This window comes from Lithobates pipiens, unplaced genomic scaffold, assembly GCF_037356315.1.
Source record: "Lithobates pipiens isolate NorthernLeopardFrog02 unplaced genomic scaffold, aLitPip1_a1.2 Scaffold_18, whole genome shotgun sequence".
In the NCBI taxonomy this organism is placed as follows: Eukaryota; Metazoa; Chordata; class Amphibia; order Anura; family Ranidae; genus Lithobates; species Lithobates pipiens.
The window spans coordinates 142,685,008-142,701,978 of NW_027507758.1; the positions used below are offsets into that span (position 1 = coordinate 142,685,008).

Below are 16,971 nucleotides of genomic sequence, written 5' to 3' on the forward strand. Positions count from 1 at the left end.
TCAGGTCTGGTATGGATTTTAAGGGGAACCCCGCGCCAAAAAAAATGGCGTGGGGGGTCCCCCTCAAAATCCATACCAGACCCTTATCCGATCACGCAACCTGGCAGGCAACAGGAAAAGGTGGGCGAGAGAGCTCCCCCCATCCTGAACCGTACCAGGCCACATTCCCTCAACATTGGGTACCCCCCAAAGCACCTTGACCCCATGTTGATGTTGATGAGACTTTAATAAAGGAATTGTCAAAAACTGTCTCTTGTCATTTTTAACATTTTTGTCACTTTTTTGGTGAAATGGTAGGGGTACTTTTGTACCCCCTTACCATTTCACACAGGGGGGGAGGCCGGGATCTGGGGGTTCCCTTGTTAAAGGGGGCTTCCAGATTCTGATAAGCCCCCCACCCTCAGACCCCCACAACCACCAGCCAGGGTTGTGGGGATGAGGCCCTTGTCCTCATCAACATGGGGACATGGTGCTTGGGGGGTACCCCAAAGCACCCTCCCAATGTTGAGGGCATGTTGCTTGTTACGGTTCAGGAGGGGGGGGCGCTCGCTCGTCCCCCCTCTTTTCCTGCGGCCTGTCAGGTTGCGTGCTTGGATAAGGGTCTGGTATGGATTTTGGCCTGGGGGCGACTTAAAGTCGTGTTGTAAGTCGCCCCAAGTCATGTTGTAAGTCGCCCCAAGTCGCACTGTGATTCATACTCAAGTCATGTCCAACTTGCCTCCCAAAGTCATGCTGGAAGTCTTGTTGCCTCTGTGTGAATGGACTGTTAATGATACGGCGTGCGCTATTATCAATGGCATATTATTATCGCGGGCGCCGGCATATTATCTGTTGCGCTTATGCGTGCGCCTGTTCACACGCTCAATTAATAATTTATCTGGCGCACAAATTAAGGTATGAACCGGCGCAGCGCATTAATCTTAGTAAATTACCCCCATAGTGTAGCTCTGCATAGAAACCTTTTGACAAAGCTTAATTGAACAAGCTAAAGTTAGAAGCTGATTGGCAACCATGCACAGCTGCACCAAATTTTGCACATCCCAGTTTTAGTAAATCAACCCCGAAGGCTTTTTGCAAATTTGACAGAATAGCACAACAAAGCACATTTTGTTAGATGGTTACAGCTGGGAGAGATGCAAATATGAACTGTTTAATGTGCATGCACTTGAACTATTATAACATAAATCTGTACATATGTAAACATGTTTATTTGTATCCTGCAGAGGCTACAACTCAGTGAAGATGTGGCAGGAGCTACCTTCATGGCTGCTGGCAGTTCTGCACCAGAGCTCTTTACATCTGTCATAGGTATGATATCATCTAATAATGTTTGTCACTGAAAAAAATCATTCAATCGTAAGCTTACTCATCTATGTTCAAGTACAGAGTTATCTTCTGCATTTCCCAAATTCAATAAGATACATACAAAGAAGAAAACAAAATTGCATGTACAAAGACAATGAAAAAGACAAAATAAAACAGCAAATAGTCATTCAGTAGATATATTTTATCACATTAAACCAGGCACGAAAGGAAGTATAATGCTAATATTACAAGAAACATCATGCAAACTTGGTCAATAGCACCTTTAACATTTGTTAGGTTTATGCCAAACCAAAACTTTTTCTTTTTTACCTTTGAATATAGTTTAAGGAAGGATTAGAACCCCTGATGGGTTTTACTGCTAGTTGTGGCTCTGTTTGAGGGATTTACCTTTAATTACTTCCACAGTGACAAACGTTTCCCCAGACAGAAAGTCAGTGAAATCTGGATGGACACAGACAAACAGTAAAAAGATGTCTTTGGTTCTAAGCAGTGGCGTAACTAGAACCTTCAGGGCCCCAATGCAAGAAACCATAAAGGGCCCCCTTGAACCCCAGCCAGGGCCCTTCCCTCCGAGTCTGGCGGTGGAACTCCAGGGCGTGGTCACAGGTATGACCTTTGTGAGCCCTGTAGTTCCACCACTGGTATCAGTAGTTTTTTTTTATTTAATTTTTAGGTGCCCCATTGGGGGACTGTCCCTAGGCAGGATGGGGTCCCTGTCCCCAGAAGAGATGAGGTCCTTTTCTCCAGGGCATATGAAGTTACTGCCCCCAGATGAGAAGGGGTCCCTGTCCCCAGGGGAGGTGGGGGTCCCTGTCCCCACGTAAGAAGGGGTCCCTGTCCCCAGGGGGAGATGGAGGGGGTATGTAATGGTGTGTGGGGGATTGGGTCCTCTCACTCACCATGACCAAGCTGTAGGCCGCGCACTCATCCATGTTGGCCTGGGCTCCATCCAGTGTGCTGGACGGGCGATCAGCATATCTCCCAGAAAGACCTTTCATCATCTGTGTATGACGGGGGAGGAGAGGGGCTGGCAGACAAGCCTGCAGTGTCCTCCGGGGGGCTCTCATATGGCTGAACTGCATCTGTGTGCTTAAAGATTGTTTACCCAGGAGAAGTATGCAGTGCAGTGTGGGCCGGACTCGGGGGGGGGGGGGGGGACTCTGGCTGGGGAGAACAGACATCAGACTGAGTGGCAATGCATGGAGCAGGAGAGGGGTACTCTGAGGAGCTGGCTGAGGACACAGGTCATGCCGGGAATGCACAACTAAAGAGCAGCCAGTGCGATAGTCGAGCATGGAGCTCTGCTAGTCACCCTCCACCTCCAGCCAACCGTGTGCATGGTGCACTGGTACCCCTAGCTGCCTATGCTGCTGCCGGCCATATGTAGAGGGGGCTGCATGGGTCCCCTGCATCACAGGGCCCGGTTGCGGTCACGACTGCTGCACCCCCTATAGTTACGCCCCTGGTTCTAGGCTTTTTCCTACTCTACTAAGAAAAGATGTCTTTGGGTTTTAGTCCTTTTCCTACTCTACTAAGAAAAGATGTCTTTGGTTCTCGTCCTTTTCCTACTCAACTAAGAAAAAAAAAGTGTCTTTGTCTATATTACCATCAGAGATCTTTCCTCATTTCTTGTATAGGGAATATAGGGCAAATCTGGGTAAGGAAGCTGCAGATTACAACAAAAACCCAATATAGGTTCTAAAATGTTCAGTTCAATCAGTGCTGCAGCCAATAGCCTGTGACACTGATCAGTGTATTCTGTCAGCAGGGAGGTGGGGGAATCTGTCAGAATAAAAAGACACAGCAGGGAGGATTCTTGCATTCAAAGCGAATGTGTGGATGGTGGAATCATGTCAGTATTTTGTTCAGCTGGCTGGCTTAATGAAAAAAACTGTACGCTCCTAACGTTTGAGTAACGTTAACATGTGTACAAGTGTACAGTACTATTTCCGCCTAGTGTCGTCAGTTGCTAGAATGCAGATGGCTATTACTTCCTAGCATATCCAGTTGCTAGGACATGAATGTTATTTCTTCTTAGCATCCTCCATTGCTAGGATGAAGGTGGCTTTGCAGCCTAGTGTCCTCAGTTTTCACAGTTGTAGATGGCTCTTGTACTCCAGAATATTGCATTTGCGCTATTGCTTTATGGATGGATGTATATTGCATCAGTCATTAAGTGTTCTTGCATAGCAAGACCACTTACTGTTATCTCTCATATATATTATTATTCTTATTATAGCCAAATTTACCACCCTAACTCCTCCCACAGCTTTTACACTACATAGACAGTAATATACCGAAACTTGAGGATTGTTCCCGATTGGTGTGCTAATACTTTGTGGAACGTTTCGCCGAATGGTTCACAAAATATTGTTGTTTTTGGGGTGAAATTTGTCCCATAGGAATGAATGGCGAAATGATCAAAACTAGAGTGGGGGGTGACAAAAGCTGACCCCCCCTCATGATCAGCCAAAACATTATGACAACCCCATGATCAGCCAAAACATTATGACCATGCCATGATCAGCCAAAACATTATGACCATGCCATAATCAGCCAAAACATTATGATCACCCCATGAAAAAAAAAAACATTTTGTAAAACAATAATTTTTGGAAAAAAAAATTATTTAAAAAAAAAAAAAATTTTTTTCAAAAACAATAATTTTTGACCCCCATATCTCAGTGTAAAGAGGACCTGTCATGCCATATTCCTATTACAAGGGATATTTACATTCCTTGTAATAGGAATAAAAGTGATCAAATATATATAATATATATATATATTTTTTTCAAAGTGTCAAACTAAAACAATAAAAGTAAAATTAACAATTCCTTTTTTTTTTTAAAAGCGCCCCTCTCCCTGTGTGCTTGCAAAAGCGAACGCATACGTAAGTCCCGCCCACACAAACCACACATGTGAGGTATCACCACGAACGTTAGGGCAAGAGCGATAATTCTAGCACTAGAACTCATCTGTAACTCAAAACATGTAACCACTAAAAAAAATTAAAGCGTAGTCTATGCGGATTTTTAAGTACGTAAGTTTGATTCCATTCCAAGAGCGTGCGCATGCGTGACATGTCAGGTATCTATTTACTCAGTGTAACTTCATGTTTCGCATTATGAAAAAAAATTGGGCTAACTTTACTGTTTTTATTTTCTTAAAGCATGAAACCGTTTAAAAAAAAAAACACATTTGAAAAATTGCTGCGCAAATACCGTGCAAGATAAAAAGTTTCAACGACTGCCATTGTATTCTCTAGAGTCTCTGCTAAAAAAAATATGTAAATAAATATATATATATATATATATATATATATATATATATATATATATATATATATAAAATGTTTGGGGGTTCTATGTAATTTTTCTAGCAAAAAAAATTATGATTTTTACACGTAGGAGAGAAATGTCAGGATTGGGGATTGGCTTGGGTGGCAAGTGGTTGTCTGCAAATGTTCAATTATAAATAAAGGAAAATGTTCTTATTGTTAATGTTGGATGGAGTGAAGAGGAATTAGAACCCCTGTGGGGTTTTTATTGTTGTCTATGCCACTTTAGGGAGAGTCACTCCCTTTGTTTTTCATGTTTACCATTTCCACCAAAAGTGAAAGAGAATTCCAGATTTTTGGTTGTCACCAGAACAGGAAATAGAGGGGAAATCTTCAAATGGGGACACTAGTTCTGATGACACCGGGGGATGATGTCACTTTGAGGGATTTCTCTCATTTATTTTTTGGCTATGGGAAAGGAAGTGAAGGGAAATCCCCCCGATGGGGACACAGATGGCAAAGAAAACCTGACAAAGGTTATAACCCTCCCTTACTCTATTGTAAGTGAAAACAAAATGTTTGTCTTAGTTCTATTTTACTTGGTATGTGGAGGGTGGTGGGGACTCAGTCTAAAAGAAGGTGCAGCATATTACACATGGGGCTATGGGGGGAGGGGTGTGGTGTCTGCAGACCCAAGCAACTGCCACTGCCAGAGGGGGGAGGGGGGAGTGCTCAGATAGTCATTTTGAGGGTCATTTTAGCCTTTTCATTGTTGGACATTTTTTTTCCATTTTTGCACATGTAATAAATGCTGATTATTGCTCTCCCAGCGTTCCATAGTTGGTGAAATGATGAAGGCCCCAGTCACACCTCTGACATAAACCTGGATGGTAAACACCCATTTTTCATTTTTATGCCTAACAAGTATAGAGCAGCCCATTAATTTCAGTGCGCTGCCCTATGCGTGACAAGCGTGGCAAAGTCATTTATGGTGTGTTTCGGTTTCTTTTATTTACCGTGGATTTTGCCACATTTGTTGTCTTGGCGTCTCACATTTTGGAGTGACATTTACAATAAATGGCACTACAAGCGTGAGACACATATTTTTTCATGTTCCGCGATTGCGTGGAAACGTGCATTTCTGTGCGCATTACTGGAATGTGCAGATGTGAACAGAGGCTAACTTATATGGTGGAAATTTGTTACAGCGGCATGCTGTGTTCCGCCATATTTCCATTTTCTCCCCTTTTGTTCCACTTTTTCCTTTCCCCAAGTATGGGGCATGAGTGATTGTACATACAGAGCAGGAGAGCTATGGACTGGGGAAGGATGTTCAGTAGATCAATAGAACATATGACTGGAACCAGAGCCAAGACGGGGGGGGTCACAAGACCTGGGCACTACGCTCGGGGGCAGGGTGCAGGTGACAGCTGCATGGTCCCTCTCCTAGCACCTCCCCCACAACACTACATCCAGGGCCCGCACTACTAATAGGCAAGGTAACCAACACCTCCAATCTCATCTCATTGATTGGACTCCAGTTGGCTGACGCCTCACTCCAATTAGTTCTTGGAGATCTCATTAGTTGTTGTGACTTAGATGAAGATCAGATCACATTTTATGACCAATTTGTGCAGAAATCCATATTATTCCAAAAGGGTTCACATACTTTTTGTTGCAACTGTATACGTAAAGTGCTATGTAAATTGGTGGCGCTATATAAGTACCATATATAATAATAATGTTCTAGTGAGCCCACCCCCCCTACAGTTAGAACATGCTGAGGGAACACAGTTAACCCTTTGATCACCCCCCAGTGTTTAACCACTTCCCTGCCAGTGACATTTACACATTAATCAGTGCATTTTTATAGCACTGATTGCTGTATAAATTCCAGTGGTCCCAAAATAGTGTCAAAAGTGTCCGATCTGTCTGCTGCAATGTCGCAGTCATGATAAAAACCACAAATTGCAGCCATTACTAATAATAAAAAAATTATAATAAAAATGCCATAAATCTATCCCCTATTTTGTAGACAGGATAACTTTTGCGCAACCCAATCAATATATGATTATTGCATGTTTTTTTTTAAAAGCACTGATGATAAGGCTGCACTGATAGGTGGCACTGATAGGTTGCACTTATGGACACTGATTGGTGGCACTAATGAGCACTGATAGGTGGCACTGATAGGCACTGATAGGGGACACTAATGAGCACTGATAGGTGGCACTGAAGGGCTATGATGGATGGCACTGATAGGCGGCACTAATGGGCACTGATAGTTACATGGTTAGTCAGGTTGAAAAAAGACACAAGTCCATCTAGTTCAGCCATAAAAATAAATAAATAAATAAAAAATAATATCATACAATCCCATATACACAATCCTATAGCCACAGTTGATTCAGATGAAGGTGAAAACCCCCAGCAAACCATGATCCTAGTTGCTACAGCAGGGGAAAAAATTCCTTCCTGATCCCCTCGAGAGGCAATCGGATTTTCCCTTGATCATGTTTACCCATAAATTTCAGTACCCAGTTAAAATCCAGGCCTTTTTAAGACCCCTTTCACACCACACCGCCGATAGCGTGGGCGGTAAAACGCCACTATTTTTAGCAGCGTCTTACCGCCGGATTTATGGCAAATTTGCGGCGCATTTTGGCCGCTATCGGGGTGCTTTTACCCCCCGCTAGTGGCCGAGAAAGAGTTAAAACAATTTTGTATTTTGTATTACAACGCTGCCCCATTGATTTCAATGGGGAGCAACGGTGGAGGAGCGGTAAACACACCGATCCTTCACTGCTCCAAAGAAGCTGCTGGCAGGACTTTTTCCTGATGTCCTGCCAGTGCACCGCTATAGTGTGAAAGCCCTCGGGCTTTCACACTACACATAATGGTGCAGCTTCTTTAGGGCGGATTGCAGGCGCTATTTCTAATGCTATAGCGCCTGCAAAACGCCCTGGTGTGAAAGGGGTCTTAAAGCAATCTACTGAGCTGGCCAGAACCACCTCTGCAGGGAGTCTATTCCCCATTTTCACAGCTTTTACTGTGAAGAAACCTTTCCATATTTGGAGATGAAATTTATTTTCCTCTAGGCATAAAGAGTGCCCCCTTGTCCTCTGTCTTGACTGTAAAGTGAATAACTCAACACCAAGTTCACAATATGGACCCCTTATATATGTGTATATGTTGATCATATCCCCCAATCTTCTCTTCTCAAGAGGGAATAAATTAAATTCCTCTAATCTTTCCTCATAGTCGAGTTCCTCCATGCCTCTTATCAGTTTGGTGGCAATGATGAACACTAATAGGTGACACTGATGAGGAGGCACTGATGGGCACTGATAGGCAACACTGGTGAGCACTAATTGACAGCACTAGTGGACACTGATAGGCAGCACTTGTGGGCACTGATGGAACTGCACTGATTATCAGGACATTGAACTGATGAATGAATTCCATATATGTGAACTGTGCTCATTTGTTGGCAGGTGCACACTTTCCTCCATCCAGTAGGTGGTGCCGTGCCATTATACAGATAGATACTACACAGATAGAGTCTGTTAGGGGAAATTGTCCCTTCATGGACTCCGTCTGTGTGTCAGAGGGAACAGCTGTCTGATTCGACAATGCAACTTTTGATGACCTTCAGCGCCCATCTTGGTGTGAGACCTTTTAAATAGGGAAATAGGGTACTTGCGTCTTTTGGGTGTGCTTGGAACGAGTGGTAGGTCAGGGATTTCAAGGAAAGATAAATAGAGCAGGAAAAGATTCCTGGCGAGTAAAGTCAGAAAAGCTTGAGGAGACATTTCAGTAAACAGATTAAGAAAATTGGATTCTTTGCCTCAGCATTATTGTGCTGTCTGAGATGAGACTTGAGATGAAGCAGCAACATGCTGATGTACACATCCCTGCACTTTCCTCACCTATAAAGATGCTTATTTAAAGCCCAACACCAATACACCCTAACATTATCCCTTGCAGTGGGGCCATGCTTGCACTGGAAGGGTTAGTTGCTTGTTTAGATCTATGGGACATAGGGAAAAGAAGATGTACTTACCTGATTCTCTGCTCTGCTAGACAAGTCCCCACGCCTCTTGCCCCTGTACTCCAATGTTCTAAGGCAGTGGTCTCAAAACTGCATCCTGGAGGTCAAATGTGGCCCTATGCTTGCTTTTATCTGGCTCTTGGGGCACTATTTAATCCACTGATTCCATCAAAGAGCTATAATTCCTCCCAGTGACATCAACGATGGGGTATATTTTCTCCCAATGTCACCTACAGTAGAGCACAATTTCTCCCAATTGCACCAACAATGGGGCCCAATGACACCAATGATGGGACAGGGACACAATTCCTCCAATCCTCCCAATGACAAGAAACAATAGGGCCCAATGACGGAACACAATTCCACTAAATGACACCAATGATGGGGCATCATTTCTCCCAATCACACCAACAATAGGGCCTAATGACACCGATGATGGGACAGGGACACAATTCCTCCCAATGATGACACCCTAAATGGGGTCTAATGACACCAATGATGGGACAGTGATACAATTCTTCCCAATGACACCAACAATGGGGACCAATGACAGACCACAATTTATCCCAATGACACCAATGATGGGACATGAAAAATGGGGCATTGTTTTTTCCCCACTGACACTCGGGCTTTTTCAACTCCCAATTGCCACAATGCAGCCCCCAAAAGTCTGGACAGTAAACTGGCCCTTTGCTTAGAAAGTTTGGAGACCCCTGGTCTAAGATCCTGTCGCCTTGGACATAATGACACGGATGGACAATCCATTATTGAAGCATGGAAGAGTGCAATATCCAGGGAGAGTAGAGGATCAGGAAAGTAAAAGAGTGTCTTAGCTCTCCTAGACCAAATGTATAGCTGACCCTTGAAGTGCAGCCCCACTACAAGAGACAATTTTAACGTTTCCTGGAGTTGGGCTTTAATTTACCCAGTTGATCTCTGGAAGATTTACAATGCCATGTCACTTCGTGACAATGCCATCCCACACTGTGTATTTTCGGCCTAGGGATGACATCTAGCACTGCGTGTCACCAGCCCACAGATCAGGTGGCACACTGGATATGGCAGTGGTACACACATGAAAGGAGAATGGGAAACAGTCCATTATAAAACATTTTTATAAGATATGCTCTTTTCAGATGGGCGTTCCAATCAGGTCCACCTATCAATTTTTACGGCTGACTTGATCGGAAAGTCCATTCATCCCTATGGACAAGCAGCTGTACACAGACTTGTGTCCATTTACACCCGCCTACCTCTGGGTTCGATCAGGCCCTTAAAAAAAAGGGAGAGGACTCAGTATTCAGTGTAAGGTGAAGCGGTTCCTGCTGAATTGGCTGAGATTCAAACCATGTATGGGCAGGCTGATTGCACCCAAGCTGATTGATCAATGCACTTGGGTACAGCTAGCCTGTTGGATTTTTCATGAGATCATTGCCAGAGGTTATAGCCACTAGCAATATTCACTGTGGTTTTCCCTGCAAGGAGAACACGATAGCTTCACGGGATGGACTCCACCCTGGGGGAATTCACCTATTTTCTTTCAACCACAGGTTGAAAATCTAACCATCTATGGCTGGCTTAACAGTCATTGGAGTTGCACCTGCTCTGACTAGATGCTGCAAGGTTGGAATCAGACCTGCGTTCCAGTGCATTGTGTTTAGAACAAATAAAAAAAAAAAATCTTTCACACACTATTTATTTTGATTTAATTTTATTAAATGTTTTGCACAATATAACAATAAAGTATATATATAATTTCTTCTGCCATGATGCACTACAATGCAATGCATGGTGCTCGTAGTGATACCGGTGTTAGGTTTAGAAAGTCTCTAGCACTCGAAAAGATTATTCCCACTTATTGTGAAAACATTTCATATTATTCCAGCCACTGTTTTATTGCTGGTTCGACAGTACCAGATGATAAAAAACAAAAACAAAACTGGCCTCCAACCTCCCCTTATAGCCAGCCCAACACACACCTAAAAAGTATCAGCCTCCAACCTCCCACAGATCACTGTGGCATTCCTTCTGGACCTGAACGGCCAACCGTTTTGGAGGCTGAATGGCCCACTCTTCTGGAGCCTGAACGGCCCACTCTTCTGGAGCCTGAACGGCCCACTCTTCTGGAGCCTGAACGGCCCACTCTTCTGGAGCCTGAACGGCCCACTCTTCTGGAGCTTGAACAGCCCACTCTTCTGGAGCTTGAACAGCCCACCCTTCTGGAGACTGAGCGGCCCACCCTTCTGGAGGCTGAACGGCCCATTCGTCTGGAGCCTGAATGGCCCACTCTGCTGGAGCCTGAATGGCCCTCTCTGCTGGAGCCTGAATGGCCCTCTCTGCTGGAGCCTGAATGGCCCTCTCTGCTGGAGCCTGAATGGCCCTCTCTGCTGGAGCCTGAATGGCCCTCTCTGCTGGAGCTTGAGTGGGAATGTCGCACTCTGCTGGAGCCTGAAAGGGAGTGTCACACTCTGCTGGAGCCTGAAAGGGAGTGTCGCACTCTGTTGGAGCCTGAAAGGGAGTGTTGCACTCTGCTGGAGCCTGTATGGGAGTGTCACACTCTTCTGTATTCTGAATGTGGACGAGACACTCTTCTGAAGTCTGAATGTGGACGAGACACTCTTCTGGAGTCTGAATGTCCCTTTCAATACTGCTCACTGTGGCAGGCCTGCTGTGTGAGCTGTGTCTGCAGTAAATTGAATAAACAAATATCTCCATGTCCCCTCCTTTATCTCCCAAAATCTGCCCCCCCACCTCCTTAACCCCTATCTCTCTATCTCCTTGTCCCCCATCTATCTCTCTTCCCTCTCTATTTCCCTGTCCCCTCCTCTATTTCCCTAACTTCCCCTCTACCCCCTCCCTCTATCCCTCTGCCCCAATGGTGGCATAATCCATTATGCAGATGATGTTCAAGACAAGCGCCAATCAGTGCCAAGCCCTGCTGTCCGGATATAAAGCAGGTTGGGAATAATTTCTTCTCTCTGCCAGTAAGGACCATTGTCGTGGTCTGAATGTTGGTCATTGGTGGACATTTCTTCTTCTCTCTGCCAGGAATGACTGACTCTTATATGGCCTGTGTCAGTAAACTCTATATTCCAGTGTAGGATAACACTGAGCCGCCTTGGCAATTGCAGACCATTAAGATCCACACAGTAGCTGAGATTATTTATCAGGAGAGTGGCAGCTGCGATCCACTCAGAGAGGACATCGATGTCGAACAATATTTCCTCCCATTCAGGGGCCCAGATTTCTTGGTTAAGAAACAAACAAAAGAGTGCAGCAAAAATAATGGTCATGATGGCGTTAACCATTCTAATGAGGAACATGGGTCGGCTGCTGATATTGAGCTTATACTGCAATGTAGCCAGCCAGATGTTATGTATCGTCGCTCCTCCAAACGACAGGACTGTCCCGATCCTATGTGGCAATGGCTTGGAATTCACTGGGTTTGCGCCAACCAAAAATGTTCCAACGCAGCTGATCAATCCGATTGCTAAGATGGCGATCCGCGCCCAGGGGTGGCGATTCTCTGAGCCTATGGAGACGTGTTTGTACATATAGTACTTGATGATGGCATCAAGAGCAGCCGCCAATGCTAGAACACCAAAGAAAATGGACTTCTCCGGTTCGAAGCATCCAGTATTGCTGATGTACAATACATAGGTATCATAATGATAATTTTCAATGGTGAGGACAAATGTAGTTATTAATCCCACACTGACCAAAATGGCCCAAATAATTGGTAGAAAAACCAATCTGTTCATTTTTAAATTCAAATATGATTTGAAGTGAAAATGAAGTGGTTCAACTCAATACAACGTGGAGCTGATTAATCTGTGTGCTTTCTCTAAGCTCTACAACTGTAGACTGAGGCTGGTAGCTGTGTGTGTGCTCTTATATTGGAAGACAAGCTATGATGTCATAGTGGCTGGGCAGAAAAATAACTGACGATATGTTGTCATGGTAACTGGGCAGAGCTTTTTTTTTTTTTCAAAAAAAATAACTGACGATATGTTGTCATGGTAACTGGTCAGAGCATTTTTTTTTTTTTCAAAAAAAATAACTGGCGATTTTTCTTAAAGGAGCCACGTCCTTTTTTTTAGCTATGTTGTCATAGTGACTGGTAATTACAAAAAATACATTTTTGAAAGAAATTTTTTGAAAATATAATTTTTTTAAAAAACTTTTTTTTTGAAAAAATAATTTTTTTTGAAAATAAATATTTTTGAAAAAATAATTTTGGGAAAAAAGTTTTTGGGGAAAAAAAACATTTTTTTGAAAGAAAAGTTTTTTTGGGGAAAAAAATATTTTTTTTGGAAAAAAAAATATTTTTTTTGGAAAAAAAAATAATAATTTTTGAAAAAAAATGTATTTATACTTTTTAACCAGTTGCCGACCGCCGCACGACGATGTACGTCGACAGCATGGCACGGGCAGGCATATTGGCGTACATGTACGTCCCTTGCCTCCCGCGGGTCGGGGGCCCGATCGGGCCCCCGCCCGGTGCCTGCGGCGGTCGGTTTTCGTCCGGGAGCGATCCGGGACGAGGGGGCAGCCATTCATTCATGGCCACCCCCACGCGATCGCTCCCGACGAATAGGAATCCCCCGTGACATCACTTCCTCTCCTGTAATGTAAACACAGGAGAGGAAGTGATGTATTCTCTCCTCCGTGTCGGTATTTTTCGTTCCGACACGGAGGAGAGCGGATCGGTGAGTTGCACCAACACTCTACACACACAGTAGAACATGCCAGGCACACTCACACCCCCCCGATCACCCCCCCCAATTACCCCTGCCCCCCAGTCACAGTGACACCAATGTCATTTTTTATTTTTTTTGCATTGGTGTCATTTGTGACTGTAATAACTGTTAGGGCAGTTAGGGTTAGCCCCCTTTAGTTCTAATGTACCCCCCTAACCCCCCCAATAAAGGTTTAACCCCGTGATCACCCCCCGTCGCCAGTGTCACTAAGGCTGGGTTCACATTGCAGCGGTTTATGAGAACGAATGTGATTCGCACCGCACTGCAGTGCAAATCACATCCGATCTCTGTGCGATTCGAGTTCAGCCATTCGCCGCACCCGCCACACCCGCCGCACCCGCCGCAAATTCGCACGGGACCCTTTTTTTGGCCCGCAGCAGAATCGGATCGCATGGGTGTTCACACCATGCGATCCGAGTTTGCAGATCGCACTGCGATATGCGAACTGATCTGGGGGTGTCAGTAACATTTCACTGACACTCCCAGCAGTCCGCATAGGGCAGTGTGAACTGCCGCCGGGAGGCATGCGATGCGGGAACCCGCCGCGGATTCGCGGCGTTTCCGCATCGCTCCAGTGTGAACCCAGCCTAATAAGCGATCATTTTTCTGATCGCCGTATTAGTGTCACAGGTGACGCTAGTTAGGCAGGTAGGTATTTAGGTTCGCCGCAGCTTTTTATAGCGCCAGGGACCCCCATATACTACCGCATAAAGCCCCCTGATTGCCCCCTAGTTAACCCTTTCACCAGTGATCACCATATAACTGTTACAGGTGACGCTGGTTGGTTAGTTATTTTTTTATAGTTTCAGGGCACCCGCCATTTATTACCTAATAAAGGTTTAACCCCCTGATCACCCGGCGGGTGTCATTTGTGACTAATAACTGTTAGGGCAGTTAGGGTTAGCCCCCTTTAGTTCTAAGGTACCCCCCTAACCCCCCCAATAAAGGTTTAACCCCGTGATCACCCCCCGTCGCCAGTGTCACTAAGGCTGGGTTCACATTGCAGCGGTTTATGAGAACGGATGTGATTCGCACCGCACTGCAGTGCAAATCACATCCGATCTCTGTGCGATTCGAGTTCAGCTATACAGATAGTATGGCTGAATTCGTGTCGCACCCGCCGCACCCGCCGCAAACTCGCACGGGACCCTTTTTTTGGTCCGCAGCAGAATCGGATCGCATGGGTGTTCACACCATGCGATCCAAGTTTGCAGATCGCACTGCGATATGCGAACTGATCTGGGGGTGTCATTAACATTTCACTGACACTCCCAGCAGTTCGCATAGGGCAGTGTGAACTGCCGCCGGGAGGCATGCGATGCGGGAACCCGCCGCGCATTCGTGGCGTTCCCGCATCACTCCAGTGTGAACCCAGCCTAATAAGCGATCGTTTTTCTGATCGCTGTATTAGTGTCACAGGTGACGCTAGTTAGGCAGGTAGGTATTTAGGTTCGCCGCAGCTTTTTATAGCGCCAGGGACCCCCATATACTACCGCATAAAGCCCCCTGATTGCCCCCTAGTTAACCCTTTCACCAGTGATCACCATATAACTGTTACAGGTGACGCTGGTTGGTTAGTTATTTTTTTATAGTTTCAGGGCACCCGCCATTTATTACCTAGTCTCACTAGTGTACCCCTAAATTTAGGGGTGTCTACTTTCCAAAATGGGGTCATTTGGGGGGGGTTTGTGCCATCTTGGCATTTTATGGCCTTCAAAACTGTAACGCCCTTAGAAAGCCTGAAGGCGGTGCTTGGTTTTCGGGGCCCCGTACGCGGCTAGGCTCCCAAAAAGTCCCACATATGTGGTATCCCCGTACTCAGGAGAAGCAGCAGAATTTATTTTGGGGTGTCATTTCACATATGCCCATGGCATGCGTGAGCAATATATCATTTAGTGACAACTTTGTGAAAAAAAAAAAAAAAAAAAAAAGTTTGTAATTTTCCCGCAACTTGTGGCAAAATATAAAATATTCCATGGACTCAACATGACTCTCAGCAAATAGCTTGGGGTGTCTACTTTCTAAAATGGGGTCATTTGTGGGGGTTTTGTGCCATCTTGGCATTTTATGGCCTTCAAAACTGTAATAGGTAGTGAGAAGTGAACTCAAAAATTTACGCCCTTAGAAAGCCTGAAGGCGGTGCTTGGTTTTCGGGGCCCCGTACGCGGCTAGGCTCCCAAAAAGTCCCACATATGTGGTATCCCCGTACTCAGGAGAAGCAGCAGAATTTATTTTGGGGTGTCATTTCACATATGCCCATGGCATGCATGAGCAATATATCATTTAGTGACAACTTTGTGAAAAAAAAAAAATAAAAAAAAAAAGTTTGTAATTTTCCCGCAACTTGTGGCAAAATATAAAATATTCCATGAACTCAACATGCCTCTCAGCAAATAGCTTGGGGTGTCTACTTTCTAAAATGGGGTCATTTGTGGGGGTTTTGTGCCATCTTGGCATTTTATGGCCTTCAAAACTGTAATAGGTAGTGAGAAGTGAACTCAAAAATTTACGCCCTTAGAAAGCCTGAAGGCGGTGCTTGGTTTTCGGGGCCCTGTACGCGGCTAGGCTCCCAAAAAGTCCCACATATGTGGTATCCCCGTACTCAGGAGAAGCAGCAGAATTTATTTTGGGGTGTCATTTCACATATGCCCATAGCATGTGTGAGCAATATATCATTTAGTGACAACTTTGTGTAAAAAAAAAAAAAAAAATTTTTTTTGTCATTATTCAATCGCTTGAGGCAAAAAAATTAAATATTCAATGGGCTCAACATGCCTCTTATCAATTTCCTTAGGGGGTCTACTTTCCAAAATGGGGTCATTTGGGGGGGTTTTGTACTGCCCTGCCAATTTAGCACCTCAAGAAATGAGATAGGCAGTCGTAAACTAAAAGCTGTGTAAATTCCAGAAAACGTACCTTAGTTTGTAGATGTGACAACTTTTGCGCAAACCAATAAATATACAATTATTGACTTTTTTTTTACCAAAGACATGTGGCTGAATACATTTTGGCCTAAATGTATGACTAAAATTGAGTTTATTGGATTTTTCTAATAACAAAAAGTAGAAAATATCATTTTTTTTCAAAATTTGCGGTCTTTTTACGTTTATATCGCAAAAAATAAAAATCGCAGAGGCAATCAAATACCATCAAAAGAAAGCTCTATTTGTGGGAAGAAAAGGACGCAAATTTTGTTTGGGTACAACATTGCATGACCGCGCAATTACCAGTTAAAGCAGCGCAGTGCCAAAGTGTAAAAAGACCTCTGGTCATTTACCAGCAAAATGGTCCGGTCTGAAAGTGGTTAAAATATCAAGCTTTTTAACACTTTTCATAGTTACTAGAGCCACTCCAACCACACAACAGTCACTCAAGCCACTCCACCCAGTTACTACGCCCACTCCAGTAGGTGGAGGCAAGAACACATCACACAATTTCCCCAGAAATTGTCGCTGTTCTAGTTACCATTTTCCTTTGAAGGCAGCACAGTTTCCAATTAAGTTGTGTCCGTAAAAGCCACAGAGCAAAATTTAAAAGGCACCTTCATTCTGCATGAG

General features: G+C 44.4%; 1 protein-coding gene across 1 annotated transcript in view; it reads left to right on the forward strand.

Annotated features, from left to right (window-relative positions):
• The window catches only part of SLC24A3 (solute carrier family 24 member 3), a 568,031-nt gene that overhangs the window by 370,087 nt on the left and 180,973 nt on the right, over positions 1 to 16,971 (forward strand). Inside the window, exon 5 of the mRNA XM_077486207.1 lies at positions 1,224 to 1,308. Within this exon, the coding sequence (XP_077342333.1) occupies positions 1,224 to 1,308 (85 nt within the window). The remainder of the gene's footprint in view (positions 1 to 1,223; positions 1,309 to 16,971) is intronic.